General features: G+C 61.1%; 2 protein-coding genes across 2 annotated transcripts in view; one reads left to right on the top strand and one right to left on the bottom strand.

Moving 5' to 3' along the window:
* The window catches only part of LOC140653909 (phosphatidylinositol 3-kinase regulatory subunit alpha-like), a 43,280-nt gene extending 38,578 nt beyond the window's left edge, over positions 1-4,702 (bottom strand). The window contains exons 1-2 of the mRNA XM_072866629.1: positions 4,620-4,702; positions 3,268-3,968 (exon numbers count right to left, since the gene is read on the bottom strand). Coding sequence (XP_072722730.1) covers positions 3,268-3,583 — 316 coding nt within the window. The 5' untranslated portion in view covers positions 3,584-3,968; positions 4,620-4,702. The remainder of the gene's footprint in view (positions 1-3,267; positions 3,969-4,619) is intronic.
* A 7,324-nt stretch (positions 4,703-12,026) lies between these two features.
* On the top strand, positions 12,027-17,112 carry TSPAN1 (tetraspanin 1). The gene is made up of 8 exons (XM_072867593.1): positions 12,027-12,036; positions 12,206-12,269; positions 13,499-13,705; positions 14,134-14,208; positions 14,931-15,029; positions 15,413-15,550; positions 16,048-16,131; positions 16,408-17,112. The coding sequence occupies exons 2-8, from the start codon at positions 12,213-12,215 to the stop codon at positions 16,459-16,461; spliced, it is 714 nt and encodes a 237-aa protein (XP_072723694.1). The 5' UTR covers positions 12,027-12,036; positions 12,206-12,212; the 3' UTR covers positions 16,462-17,112.
* The last annotated feature ends 1,040 nt before the right edge of the window (positions 17,113-18,152 follow it).

Raw genomic sequence — 18,152 nt, 5'->3', positions numbered from 1 at the left:
TGGTTTTTCCTGCCTGGCAGAAGGCAGGGATCTTTGAAGCCAATAAACCCATAACAATTTTAAGGAATGAATAAGAAAGAAAAAGGGACTTTGGGCAGGGCCATGCTGCCTTTAACCTTTTGCAAAAACACAACCTGGCCGCGATGGGTGGATCCAGGCTCTGATCTTGACTGCGGTGATGCCCTGGTGCTCCCTGGAGAACAGGGAGGGATGCAAACCTCCCCTGATCCAGTCCCTGGGCGCAGCTGTGACCCCTGAGCCTGGCAAGAGCTGCCTGATGGGGATGTGTGGGTGCCTTGGGTGGCAATGGGGAAGATTTCGAGGTTTAAAGCAAGCAGTTGGCTGGGAGCCCGTAGAAAATGTCCCCACCACACGGGTGGTTTTTTAATTAGGGAAAACTGGGTTTTGGCCTCCACGGCAATGGCTTGGGGAAAGGCGGCGATGGCAAAAAATAATCCCCTGTTTCTCCTTGCTGGAAACAGCAGGAATGGCCCCAAGCTCAGGTTGGAGCTTTAGCCCATCCTCTCCCCTCAGGGTGCCAGGCTGGACCCCAGCATCCTGATGCACCGCTTGGCTCCAACCCTGGGTGAAGCGGAGGTGATGCCTTGTAGCAGTGATGCCACCCAGGACAACCAGGCAGGGGCAAAACAGCTGCCGAGCACCTGGGAAGTCCCCTGAGGACTCAGATCCACTGCAGAACCATTTTTAGGATATTATTTAATTAAAAAAAGACCATTCCTCCCCACAGAGCCAGCCCTGGCTCTGGGACACAGCTGGGAAATGCAGTGTCTCTCTCCCATTCAGGGCTCCCCCCAGGGCTTCACCCTGCTCAGGGTCCCCGGCATCCCCAGCCAGCACCGGGGCTCCGTGGGCACTGAGGACACACAGGGTGGTACGCCGCTGTCGCAGAAAAATAAGCATTTGAGCCAGCCAAAACAAATGTCCCTCAAAACCTCCATGTGGGAATGGAAACAGTACAGGAAGAATTTTCCAAAAAAGAAAAAAAAAGTCCCTTCTCTTCCAAGAGCACGTTGGAGATTTTTACTCTAAGGGAAATCCCTCCAGCCAGGAGGTTTGGGTTTAAACGGACATAAAATGGTACATGCGGCTCTGCTGCCGCAGAAAGACGTGGTCGTGGGCCATGAGCGTCCCCTGCCAAGGCGCCCACGCACCCCGGCATTGCCCCAGGGAAGGCGGCCCATGGAGGGGCACCCCATGGCACAGCACCGGGGAGGCAGCACCCAACGTCCCCCTGGACAGTGGGGCTGGACACAAGGCCATGGCCAGAGCATGTCCTGCAGATGGCAGCACCCTCCTCAATCTACCCCCAAAATCTGGTTTTAGTGTTTATTTTTCCTATGAAAAACCCCTCAATTTAACATTTTTTTTTAGTTTTAAGTTGTTATCCTCTCGCCCAAGCGCACACAGGGCTGGGGCTCCTGCACCGAGACCTTCCGTACCGGCCAGGCTCTCCAGCCAGGCTGCGCTTGCTGCTGGAGACATGCCTGGATCTGTGGGGCATCGCCGTGTCCCTGACACCTGTGGGCAGGCGTCCCCTGGGCACATCTCCCAGCCCCTTGGAGAGGAGCCCACACCACCCTCTGTGTGGGGCAGGCATGAGGCAACAGTGATAGGCAGCAGTGGCAGAAGCAAGAGGGTGGCTCCACGCTCTACCATCTCTAAAAATTCTGGCAAATGGGGCTGGAGAGCTCTTGGGTCTGCTTCTGTCTGACCCAAGTTGTCCACCCTACAGCGGTGAGTTTGCTAGGGCTCTGCCCACCAAACAGCCAGGGGCAGAGGGCTCCTCGCGTGCCAGTGAGCTTGGCTGGGAAGGGGGCTCACCCCCAAAAAGTGGCCTCCTGCCCGCTGTGATGGCAGCACATAGCTCCTCGCCGACCCAGGACCTGGTCTGCCTCGGCGCATTCCGGGCATCGGTCAGGGAGGAGCACTCCTGTTTCGGTGAGGGGAAGCAGAGGGGGTTTCCAGGATCCCTGCCTCCCTGTTTGGGGGGGCTGAGCGGCAGGATCCACACGGCAAACCCCATATGCAGTGGTGGATGATGTCAGGGGAGGGAGTTGCCCCACGCCAGCTGAGCCCAGCCGTGCTCAGCCCAGGGGCTGGGTGGTCTCCACCCTCTCAAATCACGGTGGCAAGGGGGCCTTGAACCATATCTTGGAGGGGGATGGACTCCTTGTCAGTGGGTGCCCCTCTGAACCCAGGGCCAAGGTACCCCCTCATGCGCAGCCAGCCAAGGAGGGAAACAGCCTCTCTGGTTACCACATCTGCACCTTGGTTCCAAACTGGGCGAGGAGGGTGCCCGAGGTGCAGGGATAGCAGCCGGGCAGGTTTTGGGCAGCTGCGGCTAAAGGTGGTGCTGCTGTTCCCCCTGCAATGTCTCCTCCATTGCATCCCGGAGAAGGAGAGCACCGCGGCTTTGGCTGGGGTTGCAGGGTCGTGCCTGGCTGGAAGAGGGGCTTCTTACTTTGCCTTTTTTTTTTTTTTTTTTTAGCTTGGGTACATTATGCAACTGCTGTGAAATCCCTCCCAGCCCCAACGCACTTGGCCACGGTAAGTGGTGAGGGCAGAGCTGCTCCACAAGCTCAGCAGATCCCGGTGGAGAAATGGCCAGGGTCCCCATGCAAGGAAGGGCCCTGCCGAATATTCCTCCCAGCGCCGTGCTGCAGCCCCCAGGGATGGAGAAGCCCCCCGGGGACTGACCCCACCGTGCGCCCAGGCCATCCCCCGTCCCAGCTTGCACAAAGTGACCGTGAGGCTGGGAGCTGGCGGGGTGCCAGCGCTTGCCCGGGCACTGAGAGCAGCCAGAACCGGGTGCCGCAATGGGGGGGAGTAGAGCAGTTGGAAGGAAAGGTCCCCAGCGACTGCCATGGGCCTTTCTGCTCCTCCCTGGGGGGCCAAAGGGCTCCCGCATCTTCTTCTGTGCTCTCACAGATGCGGACCCCCTTGGCCATCCCACACTGGCACAGCAGCCAGCCCAGGATGTTGGAGAGGAGCAATCCCTGCAGCGCGTTTGCCTGCGGGGAACTGATACCACAGGCACCCCCTGCCCCTCCTGCGGCTGCCTCAGTGCACTGGGGCAGATAATTCCCAGGGCAGCTCCTCCTTCTGGGACTGGATCCCCAACCCGAGGGTGGATCCCCACTGAGCTATCCCAAAAGCAAGCATCCACCTGGGCTCCACGCCACCCTCGCCATCTTGCAGGGGACACCCACCCACGGGTTCCCACCTTCCCACTTCCCCAGCACTCACCCCAGGGCGCAGGGGTCCCGGCAGGCGGCGGGGGCAAGGGCCGTGGCCTGGTCTTGGCGGTGGCGGTGACGATGCGCGCAGGGCCCAGGTACTCCACGTAGGTGCCGGGGAAGTCGCCGCGCTCCTTGGTGCGCTCGTTGAGGCCGTGGAGCCAACCCTGGGGGCTGCGCTCGTCCCCGTCCTTGTAGTCGGGGCTGCTGAGCAGCCCGGCCCTGCTGACCGTCAGCACGTCCCCGGGGCACAGTGCCAGGTCCTCCTCCCGGTCCTTCTGGTACTCGTACAGAGCCCGGTACTGCAGCCCGTCCGAGGAGGCCATGGCGATGGCGTGGTGCAGGTCACGCTGCCCGAATCTGGCCGGGCAGCAGGGGCCTGGGGTGCCCACACAGAGCCGGTATGGCCGGGCTGGGGCAACGCAGCAAGGATGGGAGCGCTCCCTGCCCTGTGCACGCAGAATAAAAATTTCAGTGTTGGAATATCTCCGTGTTGGAGAGTGGCTCCTGACCCCTCCAGCCCCAAAATCACTGCAGAGCCACGCTGGTGCCCGGGGCTCAGCCGCGTTGGCTTAGGCGTGGGTAGGGAGCCTTTTCATCACCAGGGCAAATGGAGGGGAGCAAACGAGGCTCATTGGGGTGCTGGGTACAAACATGCCGTCCTCTTCTCAGCCTGGTCTCACCCGCACAGTGATGGGGACCTCCCTCTCTCTGCCGGAGAGAAAGGCAGCGCGTTAGTGACCAAGCCGCTGCCTCGACCCCAACCCCACCGCCCCGTCCCCCATCCCAGCCACCGGACACCGGGGAGAGCCCAGCGGCTCGCTCAGCTCCGGCTTCCCGGGGAGCTCCCGCCAGCAGGGCTCGGCCGCTGCATGCAAGGAAAGTATCGGCAAGAGTCTGGAAAGTAGGGCAAGAGATCACACCACAGGCTTTTAAAATAGACATATGTGCTGAGAAACCTCCCGCCGCACGCAGCTCCCCTCCAGCAGCTCCAGCCTGGCATCGCGACATGGAGCTGGTCGGTGAAGATGTAGGATTTTTGGGTGGTTTGGGGTTTTGGGTGGGTTGTTTTTTTATTTTTTTTTTGTACATTTTAAAATATTCCTCCGAGAAGGAGGAATGCTGCCCGGGGGAAAGGCTGTACTGCTGCCCACCCGCTGCTCCCCCCGGCTTCCCACAGGACCCCGCGGAGGAGGGATGGAGGGACGGAGGGATGGATGGAGGGACGGGTAGATGATGAGCAGCAGCCGCGGGGTCGTCCGTCCGTCTGTCCATCCATCCATCCATCCACCCACCCGCCGTCCTGAGCCCTCCCGCTGTGCCCCCTCCATCCCCGCCACCCTCCGCTCCCGCCAGCCTTACCGGGCGCGGCGGCTCCCCCGGCGGGAGCGGAGAACGGGAGCGGAGCGGAGCCGGCCCGGCCGCCCCGGCCCCGCCGAGCCGCGCTCCGGCGGTGATGTCAGCGTCCCTCCTCCCCCTCCCCGGTAGCCGGGTGCCCCCCCCCGCCGCGCTGCGGCGGGGGGCACCCGGCTACCGGGGAGGGGGAACTGTAGGAGTAGGTGGATGATTTCATCCCCAGATGCAGCATCTCTGCTCCCAAATTGCCTCCTCTGTGCGATGAAGACCCCCCCCATCTGTGGGTCTCCATCCATCCTTAGAGATGCTAAAGAACAGGGGAGCACCAGCACCCCAAAGATCCCCCCCATACCAGCCAGCCCCCCCCCCCCCAGGGGACCCCATTCTTTACCCGGGATCAAAAACACGTACAGGACAGGCAGGAGCTGCCATGGAGAATCCCAGTCCAGGGATGCTCTGGTTCCTCACTCTCCTCCCGAGCATTTGCCCAGAAATGTCCCCCAGACCCAAGGTAAGGGCCGGGCACCCCATAAAACAGCGCAGCGCGATGCTGCCAGAGCTCCTGCATGCAGCAAGGCTCCTTAAAAATTAACGAGGCAATAGTTAAAACATAACAGGGCAGAGAACCCGGAGGGGGCTGGTAGGGCTCATACGGAAAGGGCCAAGCTCGGCCACAGCGGGGGCACACACGTTGCTGGCCCGTGGCAACAGTAGTGACATGGCATGTGACAAGAGCATCAGTTCTCAGCTCACTTCCAGCCGGCGGACACCCATGCTGGGGGTGCCTCTGCCCTGCGGTTGTTCACTCCTCAGTGAATCACGGGGCACAGACAAGCTGTCCCAATATTTGATCGTTCACGAGGCACGGTGAGGTTGATGTGATGTTCCCAGAGGTGCAGAGGCTTGGGCTTTTTTTTTTTTTTTTTTTAATCCTTGCTTGGAGAAGTCATGCTGACTTCTCCAAACTGGCAGTTGCTCCTTGACTTTGCCGCAGGTTGGGCATCCTAAAAATAGACGGTACCTAAAACATGAGCTCTGGGAAATGCACTCTGGCTGAATCCAGGCCAGCGCCGGAGCAGTGCAGGGTAACACGAGGTCCAAGGGGGCACCCCAGGTGCTGAGGAAGGGCTGGGAAAACTGGGGAAACTGAGGCACAGAGGCCAGCAGAGCAACGCAGGAGATGTACGGTCCTTCTCACTCACAATTTCAGCATACTCCGCCCTCCCTTCCCCGCAGTATGTGGCCTGACCATGCAGGGCAGCAGCATCCCAGGGGATTTCACTCCAGCTGCATTTCCCCAGACAGCACACAGCCCCCACTGCCCCGCTCCCCAGCCCAGGTCCAGCCCAGCTGCTGGCCTTCGAGGACTAAAAGGGCTTTTTTCTCTCCTGCACCCCGCTCCTGCTGGCACCACGCTGCTGCCACAGCTGCCGGGATGGAGCTGGAGTCCCTCCTGGCTACTGCCCAGCTGCAAACAGCCGGACGCTGCCCTCCCCTCGCGTCGTGCTTCCCTGCCTGGCCTGCCCCAGTCGTGTCCCCTGTGCCCCATTGGGGACAAAGGGGTTTTGCCAAGTGCCTAAAGCCCTGCTTGGTCTCCCCAGCCTCTCCCACGGGGGCTGTCAAGCCAAACAGGGCTGGGTACAATGCCAGCGCTCTAGGGGCTGCCCAGGGAAAGGCGAGGATGTGTTTTCCTCCTGGGAGAGGATTAAAGCTGGGGAGGCTGGTGGGTACATCACCATCTGATATTTCCACCCATCCTATCCTAGGATCAACCCTACATACAGGCCAGGAATTAACACAGTCCCAGGGCTCTGGGGCAGGGGAACACCCTGGGATGACATCCACCATCTCTTCTTCCGAGGCTGCTGAGTGGGATCCCTCACACCCAGCAGTACACATCTTCCCATCCCGATGTGCCTCAGGGTCCCCAAACCCAAAGGCGCCATCTCCTGCTGGAGCCCAGTCCCATTGTCCCACTCCCCACCGGATGGGGCTGAGCATCACCCCAGCCCTCCTGTCCCCGGGCCCCTCCTCGTTGCGTGCCTCCAGACATCCCCCAGCCCTCAGAGCACCCCTCGCCCCCCCACCACTCCAGCTGCACTGCAGCAGGATCATTTCCAAAACTCCCCCACCCTGGGCTCCCCCTCACCCTGTGTCACCCCTTTGCTGTTAATTTAAACCCCCCACCTCACTCCAGCCCAGAGGTGGGTGCATCCCCCAGAGCAGGCAGAGAGCCCTCACGGAGCACCCTATGAAGAAGTAAAAGGTGCTTCAGGCCTTCACTGCTATTTACTGAGCAAGCAGAGGAGCTGCCTGTCAGGCCTTATTAGCTACAGATCCTTCCTCGTTTGCTTAATGAGCAGCACTCATTGCAATGAGGGCTTTGCCTTTGGCTTGACTGGCCTTTGCTTTTCTGCGGGGTGTGCAGGAGGAGGTATCCTTGCACCTTGCACCCCACATTCCCCTTCAAGCCCCGCTTTGCTCACCATCCATACAGCCCAGGATGGGGCTATGGTGGGGAGGACAACACGTCTCCTTGCTGGGGTCCCCGTGCCCTGCTGCAAGCCCCTCTCCTCTCCTGTCCCCAGGGACAGCCCTTGGTGGGAGCATCTCCAGGGGATGCTCGGCAGGCACGGGCCTCGGCTGCCCGTCCCAGCCTTCCCAAAGCGGCAGGGGCGGCCTCGCTGCTCCCCTCTTTGCTTCGGGGGCTACCCAGCCCCGAGATGTGCTGGCCATGCTTGCCCCGTGCTTCCCGGCAGCAGCCAGGGGAAGTTAGCCACACAGCTGTGAATAAATAGAGCATAAATAGAGTTGTTAATGTGCCTGGCTGGAGTAAGTGAGGCTGTGAAACTGGGCTGAGCCCTTCCCAGCTGGAGAAATCAGAGAGAAACAATGTTTGATTTCCGCTGACATTTCGGAGTCGGCTTTTTTGGTTTCATCTCTGTTTCCCCCCTTTGGAGGGGGCCACGCTTTGCTTTCTCTTCTCTTTAGGAGCAGGAAAACTCCCTTTCTCTTCGTTTTCTCCCAGGGTGCCCAGGAGCGAGCTCTGGCCTCTGTGGGTTTTGTTTTAGGAAGAGCCAAGTGCTTCTTCAAACAAGCTCCCAGCACGGCGCCTGCGGGCAGCCGGGAGCCGCTTGCTCCTACAGCCACGCTCTGCCACCACTGCCGAGCTGCCTGGCTGGGCTGGAGGTGGCCCCGACCTGGGGAGGGAGATGCTGGAAAAAACCTGAGGAACATAAGGAAAGGCTCGGGGCACTGCCCGGGGCTGGCACTGGGGCTCTTCCCTGCGCCTCTCTGCCGGGTTGAAACTTCACAGCATGGCAGGTGCCAGGAGCTGCCGGAGCGAGCGCCGGAGGAGAGACTGCTGTGCGGGGCATCCCGGCACGGCACTGGGGACCGATGGTCCCTCAACGCTGGCACTGAGCCCCGAGCTGGGGCAGGTCCCACACCCCAACCCATGGCAGGAGAAAGCTTCGTCAACCAGGCAGCCCCGGCCATCCTTGCTGGCGAGATGACGGCACGAAGACGGCGAAGGCTTCTCAGCGCAGCTCTCGCCTGCTGCAGTCCCCAGACCGTCAGCGCTCAGGCATGGGGTTGTCCTGATGCGACCCCGCGGCGCAGCCCTCCACATCTCCAAACCCACCCGGCTCGGCTTTACAGCAGCTGGTGCCTCTACACGGCCCCTGTTAATTAATTAGTGAGGGATTTACCAGCCTGGACACATGTGAGAAACAGAAAACCTTATCTGGAGGGGTGCTGGCAGGCGGCCAGCGGCAGGGCAGGCACGGGGGGACTCGCTGCGGGGGGTAAATGCACAGGAAGAAGCTCAGCCCGATACACGGGCAGTGACATGTCATGGAGCCCCTCTTTAATTGCATTATTAACACACAGCTAGAAACAGCATCATGATTAAAATGAGCTACATAAGGCGCAAGGTCGCATCCTTACCCTGAGGGCCTCACACTGGAGGGATGCACTGCTGGGACATGCTTGCAGCCCCCGCTTATCACCCCCATATTTACACCCCAGACCCTGCGTGGCACAGATCATGGCACCAGATGGGGCAGCTCCCATTTTTTGGACTCAAGTTGTGGTTTTGCACAAAGCCACGGAAATGGGGAGGATTCCCCTGAAGCAGGAGCTGCAGCCGCAGGGAAATCAGTGTGGTCCCACTGCCTGGTCCCTCCCAGGGTGGGGGAATTGGTGATTTCCCCAGTTCTCCAGCCAGAATGCTTTGAGTCCTTTCGAAGCTGAGAACTGAAATATTTCATTTCCAAGATGTCAAAAACTTTTGGCTCCTGTAGATTTTTATCTCTCCCCAGCAGGAGGTGGGAAGTGATGAATTCAGCACAAATTTGCAACATCCAGTAACTTCCATCTGCAAATCCAAAGCCAGGTTCATCTCTGGCACATTACAGTGTGTCTATCCATCCACCTCTCTCCAGGTGACTGGATGCCGGACAGACAGCTGGACAGATGCTGCCAGCCCAAAACACACATGTGAAAACCCTTTGCAAGGGGCTCACCTGGCTGGGGCTACCCCAAAATCCCATCAATCCTGGGCTGGGCTGGTCTCCATGGCTGGCCCTGCTTGGGGCTTGTTACCCCATGCTTTACCAGGAGGGAAACTGAGGCACAGGGGGGATGTCCCCTATGCCCAGCTGTGTCCCTCTGGATGGCATTAAGCCAAGCAAGCCCAGCTCAGCACTCACCTGGCCTCGCTCGCTGGCAGACTGCTCCGGCTGGTCAGCAATTGCTCATTCACACAGGGGGCTGAGCAGGCTCCAGGAAGCCGCGCTGGTGGGAGGGCTGCCAGGGTGCCCCGTGCCCTGCTGGGTGCGAGATGCTAGTTTAGGTTCCCCTGTCCTATTCTGAAGCAGATTCTTCGTTAGCATCACAGGCTAATTTGCCTGTACAGAGGAATGGATGGCTACTCTGAAATGCCTCCTCCGAGCACCTGGCAGCTGCCTGCACTGCCTCGCTGGAGCCCTGGGTAGGAGGGTCCCGATGCAGGGGAGGCCGTGCCCACAGTGAGCCCTGTTGTTAACTGGGGGATGCCAAGGCTCAGGATCATCAGCAGGGTGGGAATTCAGCACTTGAACGCTCAAAATTCGAACATGAGCTGGAAGAGGCATGAGGCCGGGAGCAGAGCTTGCAGCTTTTCGTGAAGAAATGCCCAGGGAGGGGTGCTCAGTGCAGACACCATGGCCGGATCCTGACGTCCTGGCTCCTGCGCTCCCCCAGGGCATGGGCTAGTGGCCGGGCTGGGGACAAACGACCTCGGGGGTGACCGCTTATGGCCACTTTCCTGCTCTCAGCCTCCCAGGGCTGAGTTGCTGGGGAGGAGCCATGCTACCCATGCCTCAGTGAGGGGCATCCCCGTGCTCCGGGGAAGGGGATGCTCAGGGTCCAGCTGGGCTGCATGCAGGGATGGGGGCAGCGGGGAGGTGGTGGGGCCCCGCCGGGCAGGAGGGATGTGGGAATGTCACTGGGCTCGTCCGGCCGTGGTCAGGCCAGGCCTTCCTGGAGAGCCAGAAAATCCAGCCCCGGCTCCCTAATGGGGCTTGGATGGGCGATGCTGGGGAGCAGCCAAAGCCTGGGCTGCGGCGCCAGGCACTGGGGAGGCAAGTGGAGCAGCCTGTGGCTCATCCTTTGATTTTCCCTGTGGCTGGGAACAAGTGTGAATGAAAGCAAGTATTTACGTATTTGCCAAAAAATATTTTCGTGTTGGGGTGATTGTGTGCAGCTAATAAGGTCAGGCTGGGATGGGGCAACTCTTGGGAGAGGGGCAATATGATGGGGGTCTTCACTGGCATTTAGGGGGCAGCAGTCCCCCTTTGGGAGAGGGATGAAGGCTCAGCCCCTCACTCCGGGTGGCTTCGTGGCAGCTGGGCTCACACCACTGGACAGGCAGCTGCTGTAGGGAAGGGCTGGGACTGCAGACAGTGAGGGGGAAAGGGTTAAAGCCCCCAGCTCCAGCACAGGTTGCATTAATACCCAGGGTGCCTGGGAGGGTTGAAGGCTTCCCCCAAATGCCACTGGGCTTTGGCTGGAGCCCAACGGGGCTGACTTCATCCTGCTGAAATGTATCATTATGGCCAGGCAGGGAATTTGCTGTGGGGTTTCGGGGGAGCTGGGTGCAGGGCAGAGCGTGCCAAGCACCCAGAGCCTGTGTTTGCTGCCTGTTGTTGCAGGACGAGGGCTCTCCAGCCTCCCACATTGTTCAGTCTTGGTTTGATGACAAGCTGAAGGGACACACGGTGGGTACTGGGGAGGGGGCCAACCCCCAACCTTGCCCCAAAGCCGTGCTGGATGGGTGAGGACCACCTCCACGGTCAGGCCTGGGGACGCAGCATCCCCCCGTGCTCCCTTTGGCTCCCTGCTGCAGCCCCACTGCAGGGAAACCAGCCCTGCTTCAAAGCGTCTTTCAAAAGAAAATCACTTTTGGCAGCCCTTCGGCAATGGCAGGTCTCCGCTGACCTGCTCCAGCGCTGGCATCTGTTTTGGCCTTCACCGTCCTCTCCTGCTGTCACCCTGCTGTGTCCCCGCCAGCAAAAATCTGCCTCCCTGTGCGACAGTTAGGGATGGCTCGTAAATCTTTGGCTTTTCCTTTGCAAACTGCCTCGCGTGGCCGTTCTCCCGTGCCCTCGTCTCCCCTTCTGTTTTGGCCTGGGAGGCTGGAGATTTGGGATCTGGAGAGATCCCCGCCTGAGCGGTCCCGAGCGGCGGGGCCAGCAGCGCACCCGCAGCATCAGCCCGGGAAGATGGGGTGATGTGGCTGTGCCAGGCGTGGGTGGCAGAGTCAGGGGGGCTCTGCCCCGTGGGGCTGTCCACGGCTGGAAAATCCCAAGCGCTGTGCCCAGCACCGCTGCCGAGCACCCGTGGAGGAAGGCAGCGAGGTGGTCCCCCCACCATGGCTGCAGCATCTGCCGTGGGGTGAAGCCCCCCTGGGACAGACACCCTTGCCCCCCAGAGCCCCCATGCCGGGGGTCCCAGCCTCCTGCTCCGTGGGGCTCTGTTGGGTGGGGACTCAGCGGGGACACAGGCAGGGCCGTGCGTGTGCGCCCCGCGAGGGCTGTCAGCTCACAGCAGCAGCAGGACGGGGACACCATGTCCCGCACCCCACGCCAAGAGGCCGCGGCGACGGGCGCGGGCAGCAGCCGGCCGGGCTACCCGCGTCCCCCGGGGCGGGCGGCTCCGGCGGCAGAGGGCAGCAAGCCACCAGGCACCCAGGGACACGCGTGGCTTCGCCACCCCCAGGGGTGGCCCCGGCGGGGGCCGGGCCGGGCCGGGCGGGGCGGGGGGGTCCAGCGGCGGGGGCGGCCCCGGGGCCGCTTCCGCTTAAAGGGCGGCGGCGGGGCGGGGGCGGCAGTTGTGGCCGGGGCGGGCTGGGTCGGGGCCGTGGGACCTGCTCTGCACTCAGGTAGGCTAGGCTCGGCGTTTCGGGGAGTGGACCCCGTGGGTGCACCCCCTCTGCCCGTGGGGAGCCCCCAGACCCCCTTGGAGGGGGGGGCTAAGCCCCGCTCGCAGGAGGGCAGTGGCTGGGCCGGGGTGGGGGCTCCCCCTTGACAACCTCTCTCTGCTCTCCCCAGCGCAAAGATGGGGTGCTTCACCTTTATCAAGGTCATGATGATCCTCTTCAACCTGGCCATATTCGTAAGTGAACCCCAGCTGCTGTCTCTGCCCGGGGGGCCCGAGCCTGGCAGCCCCCCCGGCTGCCCTGGGAAACGGGGGTGAAGGGCTGGGGTCTGCGGGCACAGCTCCTGGGGAGCGCCCTGAGCCAGCATGGGGGGCAAAGCCTGCCCGTGTGGGCTCTCCTGCCCCTCCACATCCCTTCTGTGGGGGATGGAGAGGGGGATGTTGGGTGTTGGTGGGACTCATGCTCCTGGGACCTCGGTGGGGTGCGAGATCTGGTCTCTGACCCGAGGCTGAGGTCTTAACCTTGTGGGTGTCTCTCGCTCTCCAGCTCTGGCCAAAGCCCAGGGGACCGTGCTGGGCTCTGGGGACGGTGACTGTTGCATCAGTCACCCATGTCCCTCCCTGTGCTGAAGCTCTGGCGGAGGGTGCTGGGTGCCCCAGACCAGGGGGGGTTTGCTGGGTCCTTGCCTGAGGGCTCCGTCTCCGTAGGGAGCAACCCATGTGTGTGACAGTGATCTGCGGTGTTGGGGGTCTCATGTCAGGGGTCTCCAGAGCACAAGCAGCCTCTGCTCCCACCCGGGGCAAAGGGTAGCGGAGCTCCTGAGAGCTGCCTGGCTCTGCAGGAGCAATGGAGCCACTGGGAAGGGGGTGCGGTGGGATACAGCCTTGGGAAGGGGAGGTGCAGAGCCCCCAGGCTCGCCCTGCTGAAGCACTCCCTTCTTGGAGCTCCTGCTGCGGCTTGGGGCTGGTGGGGAAGGTCGAGCGGGTGGAGGGCAGGGCTGGGGCAGGCTGGAGGCAGCCCTGAGCTGCCCTTGCTGGGAGTGTGTGAGCGTCTGGAGCTGGGGGCTGCTCAGCCGCTCCCCCGGGTGAGCTGGCAGCTTCCCTGGCTGGAGGAACTTGTGATGGTGGCCAGTGTCCGAGCCAGCTGCGTGTTGCCCCTCTGGGGTCAGGGGGGTGGCCCGTGGTGCTACTGGCTTGGACACCCTGCACGCGGGTTACTGCCCTGCTGCTGGCACCGAAACCCCTTGGGCTGGGGAAGGGGGCAGCTGCGATGCTGGGGATGTGCTGGTGATGGGGTGTGTTTCAGGGTAGTGACCCATCCGGGTGCCTCAAGCCTGCGGTGGCCAGAAAGTCTTGCTTTGGGGAGAGGGGAAAACTTGCAGAGGGGAGAAATACCCATGCCAGCACCTTCTCCAGAGCCCAGATCTCTGCCTGCCCGGGAGCTGATGTTGTCTCTCTCCTCCCAGCTCGGTGGCGGGACCCTCCTGGGAGTTGGCATCTGGGTCACAGTAGATGGAAAGTCGTTCCTCGATATATTTGGGGCACTCTCCTCTAGTGTCCTGCAAGTTGTGAATGTGAGCTACTTCCTCATTGTCATTGGTGCCATCCTGCTGGTGATCGGCTTCCTTGGGTGCTGCGGTGCCCAGAAGGAGAGCAAGTGTCTCCTGATGATGGTATGGACCTGACTTATCTCCTTATCAAGGCTCACTTGAGCTGGATCTCTGGTGGGGGAGGTCTGAGGGATACATTTCTCCGTGGAGATGTCCTCCTTGGGTGTTCCCATGTGGTGGAAGGCTGGGTGGACCTTAGAAAGGCAGTGCTGGAACTGAAGTCTGCCCCAGGCAAGGGTGAAAGGAAGCAGAAGCTGGTGCTGAGCAGAGGTCTGCCTTGGAGCATGTCTGGAGAGGTCAGCCCCATGCAGACAGAGGGTTGGAGGACCCCAAGGTTGTGCTGCTTCTGCCATGGAGCAGAGCTGAAGGCAATGAGGCAGGGCTTGAGCCCTGAGGGAGGGTCCTGCTGGCCCTTAGGAAGCAGATGGGTTCCTGGGGACCCTGTGGACCCTGGCTGTTGCTTTGACATCCCTCCCTTTGCTGTATCCTAGTTCTTCTCGGTGTTGCTGATCATCTTCATTGCTGAAATTGCTGCTGCCGTGGTGGCTCTGGTCTACACAAGTCTTGTGAGTGGCATATCTAAGCCTCGGGCTGGGCTAATCTGGGACCTGTCCTACCCCTTGGGAAAATAGGAGACACTGGGGCTGGCAGTGCTGCCCATGGATGGGGAAGCTGAGAGGTGGGCACTGCTGCAGGAGCAAGGTATGCTGGTCCCCGCCCACACCAGCTATGTGGGCAGGCTGGGGTGGCCTGGCCAGGGTGAGGGTGATCGGAACGGGGATTCCCATTGCCCTGAAGAAATGAGGGTTATGGTACAAGTTTTGCCCGCTTCTTTCTTTCAAACCCCTTAGTCCAGTACCAGCCTAGGCTTGACACCTCTCCACCTCTGATGGTAGGAGCCATATGGGAGAGGAAGTCCCTAATGCTTCATGCTGAGCAAACTCAACCCCTTATTAAGCACCTGAGAAACCACCTGTGGAGAAAGGTGACTTTGCCTCATTAGGCACTGGAGAAGTCAACCACAGGGCAAACGTCATTCCTGGCTCCCTCAGTTATGCTGCTTATCAGATGACTCACTGGTCACGAGCGGCCTCGGTGCCATAAAGCACTGGTTAGTGGGGAAGGGGACGAGCTGTCCTCGCACCAGAGGGATACGGTGTGACATGCTCCTGGCCGTGCTGGGTCTGGTTGGTCTCCTCCCCATGGGCTGAGACCAGTGTGGGGGCTCTTGGCTCTGTGGTGCTCCCCAGGACCTTCTCTGATGGTATTCCTCTGCCTCTTGTTCCAGGCAGAGACGCTACTGACGGCTGTGGTGACTCCTCTCCTGAAGGAGAAGTATGGGGCGGATAAGACCCTCACGCAGATCTGGAATGTCACCATGAGGGAGGTGCGCTGAGCGCTGGGGCCCTCACCTGTGGGTCAGGATGCTCTCAGCACAGGCTTGGCGGTCCACACCGGGGTGGACCAGTGGGATGGGAATGGGGACACCACTGCAATCCTGGATGTGCTGAGCTGTCACCACCCGATCAGCTTCCCCGGTGCCTGGGACCTACCCGCTTGGGATCTAGCAGTCCCGTGGCTGGGGTGAGAGCTGTACATGCTGGCATGTGGGGCAAAATCCTGGTCCCAAGACGGCCATTGAGCACTCCTCCAGAGCTGGGTTGAGCTGGGTGACCCCCTCCATGGGGCAGTGGGGTCCAAACCATGCCTTGACCCAGGAGGGAGACCTGCCGGATGCTCTCCCCATCCCTTCCTCTCTCTCCCTCTTAGGTCGATTGCTGTGGCCTGAATAACTACACAGACTTCACCGACTCCCCCTGGTATAAGGAACACAAAACCTACCCAGAGCCCTGCTGTAAGGACAAGCAGCCCTGCAACAGCACGATTGCCGCAGAAAGCGAAGTCCCGGTATGGACACGCCAGTGGCTCTTGCCTTCTGGCAGAGCCTGGTTTGGGGTTTGCCCTGGCAAGGGGAGGGAGACCTGTCCTGTAGCTCCAGCCCCAGCTTGGGACATGGTGGTCCCATGGGCTTTAAGTCCTGGGGGATGCTGTGGTGGCCTTGGCTTGTCCCCGGTGGAAACAAGCAGAGCTGCTACCGTTGCTCTGGTCCTAAAGGGAGCTCTGCAGCAGGGTGGCATGCCTGGAGCTGAGCATGAACCCAGGCACCACTTGGCCTTTTTGGGTGATTTCCCTGCCTCTTCCCCTCCTCCCCCCCCCCAATACTGTGCTTTGGCCTGAGAAGTGGCTGAGATGAGTTGTCCCTGAAGCCCCCAGACCTTCTCCATGGCCGTGCAGCTCTAGGCTGGAGAACTGTACCTCCCTTTTCTGGGGATGTTGTGCCCCAGTGGGTGGTTGGGGGATTGCTACCCCTTGCTTGTCCTCACCTGCGTGGTTGCCTCCTGCAGGGTTGTTTCTATCAGATCTTGGAAGAAATTAAGACTAATGCAGGTGTGGTGGGCGGCGTGGCAGCCGGCATCGCTGCCTTGGAGGTGAGTGCCTGGGCATCGCTGTGCTGCTGCCTCCTCCTTGTACCTGGAGGTGTGAGCAGTGGGGCTGGGACCAGCCTGGGTGGCCAAGGGGCTGCAGGGGGCTGGTGCAGCCCCATGGACCACCATCTGCCCCAGGGTGGCTACTGAGCCTTCTTCTCTGGGCACACGTGGCTCTTCCTCCTTGTGTGTGCTGGGGGTGGATGCTACGGGCTGTGACCCAAACCCATGCTGGGGTGGGACACTTAGAGGGGCTGACTTGCCTCTTGCCACCCACAGATTGCGTCCATGGCGGTTTCCATGTACCTGTACTGCGAGCTGGATCAGAAATGACCCCACAAGGCAGGAGGATGATCTGCCCCCCCACCATGCTGGGGTGCGCCCGTGGCGTGCCGTGCTTTCGGGGGGACCCCATCGCTCCTGGGCCTCATGCTGTCCTGTGCACTGTGATTTATAGCTGTGTTTTGATCTACTGAGCTGGGATCTGTAGAGTTTATGTGTATATTTTTGTACTGATACGGCACACTGAGTCTGTACATAGAGATTTGGGAGGTTTTTTGAAGGGGGCTGGCAGGGGGGAAGCTGCTTGGTCTTGGGAGATAAAGCAGCACAGGGGCTGATCAGGGCTGCTGATCTGGCAGTGGCACAGCAATGTCTTGATTAAACCCTTGCAGGCATGTACTGTACCTCTCCCAGGCTGCGTCCCTATGCGGCAGCTGGGAGGGCAGGGGGCTGGCACTGGGGCTGGCCCGTGCCCCCCTGCATCCCTGGTGCCCCACCAAGGTGTTGTAGGTGGTAACTACACCCTCACAGGGGGATGTTTCTACCCCTACACCCACTTTCTGCCGCTGTGTTGTCCCCTAAACAAGGCACGGGCTGGTCTCTGTCCCTGCCCTGGCATGAAGACAGCCCTCTTGGTCCCTGGCCCTGGGGTGGCCTGGGCTGCCCCGTACCCCCTGTGGCTTCATGGCCGAGCCCCTCTCCATGCTGTAAAGAAAAACAAATAAATTTTTAATCTTGGATACAAATGACTTTCTAGAGTCGATCTCAGTGCTGCCTTCAATAAATAGCCTCTGTCTGGGGGAGCGCAGCAGGGCGAGGGGCTGCCTTGCCTTCCTGCCCCCTGCCCCCCACCACGAGCCCCATGCAGGCAGCACAGCCCTGCCTGCAGCCTGCCTGCCCTCCCTCCGCTGCGGCTCCTCACCTGCTCGGGAGCTTGGAAACAAGCAGCCCACTGTTTGCACAACAACCGGGGAGCGGCAGGGACTACCATTAGCCCTGCAAATCCGCCCTGCCCTCTGTGCCAGCCGCTGCTTGCTCAGTAACGCCGGTTCACGGACCGAGCGACAGCTTGGCTTGGAAGGCAGGGCTGGCTCTGCGGGGGGTTGTACTGGTATCCCCATCAGGGGACCCCCAAATGGGGTGCTTGGGGTGGTGAAGGGGAGGGGGTGCCGCCAGCCCTATCTCCAAGCATCTCCATCCCCCAGCATGGTCCCACACCACCCGTGTGATGCACCCACGGTTCCTCAATGTATGGGGATGGTGGGGCGTTGTGGTGGGCTGGGAGGGTTTCCAGGGGGTTTCCACCCCCTTTCCCCAGCATTGCTCCCTCCCTGGCTTCAGTGCCAGCCAGTTATCCCACCTTGAGCATCCATTTCAAAAGCGAGGCCAAGCTGGGTGGTTGGGGGGGTGTGTGTTGCCAAGGGCTGCTTCACCCCATTTTTGACACGAGGCTCCCCACCTCCCTGTTTGTGGGGCAGTGGTGGTGAAGGACAAGGGGGTGATCAGCAGCGGGGCAGGAGGCCAGCGTGCAAACAGCCTCCCCGTGCACTGCCTCGCTGCGAGCCTGCCATGGCATCCCCTTATCAGCTCCTGCACCGGGTACAGGGCTGCACCAGGGCACCGCTGCGGCGTCTCAGCGTCTGGCATCTCCCCGGTGCCGTCCAGCACCCAGCACGCTGACGGGAGCAGCCAGCTGGCAGCGGGATGGGTGCGGGGATCTGCTCTGCACCCTGGGTGACTCA

This window comes from Ciconia boyciana, chromosome 7 (genome assembly GCF_034638445.1).
Source record: "Ciconia boyciana chromosome 7, ASM3463844v1, whole genome shotgun sequence".
In the NCBI taxonomy this organism is placed as follows: Eukaryota; Metazoa; Chordata; class Aves; order Ciconiiformes; family Ciconiidae; genus Ciconia; species Ciconia boyciana.
The sequence above is the reverse complement of the archived record's forward strand: the minus strand, read 5'-3'. Positions and strand labels throughout refer to the sequence as shown.

Bases quoted from the DNA above. Each gene is read 5' to 3' on its own strand.
- TSPAN1 (XM_072867593.1), top strand. From the start codon at position 12,213: ATGGGGTGCTTCACCTTTATCAAGGTCATGATGATCCTCTTCAACCTG. The intron at 12,270-13,498 runs GTAAGTGAACCC...CTCTCCTCCCAG, and splicing joins TCTTCAACCTGGCCATATTC to CTCGGTGGCGGGACCCTCCT. The intron at 15,551-16,047 runs GTATGGACACGC...TGCCTCCTGCAG, and splicing joins CCGCAGAAAGCGAAGTCCCG to GGTTGTTTCTATCAGATCTT.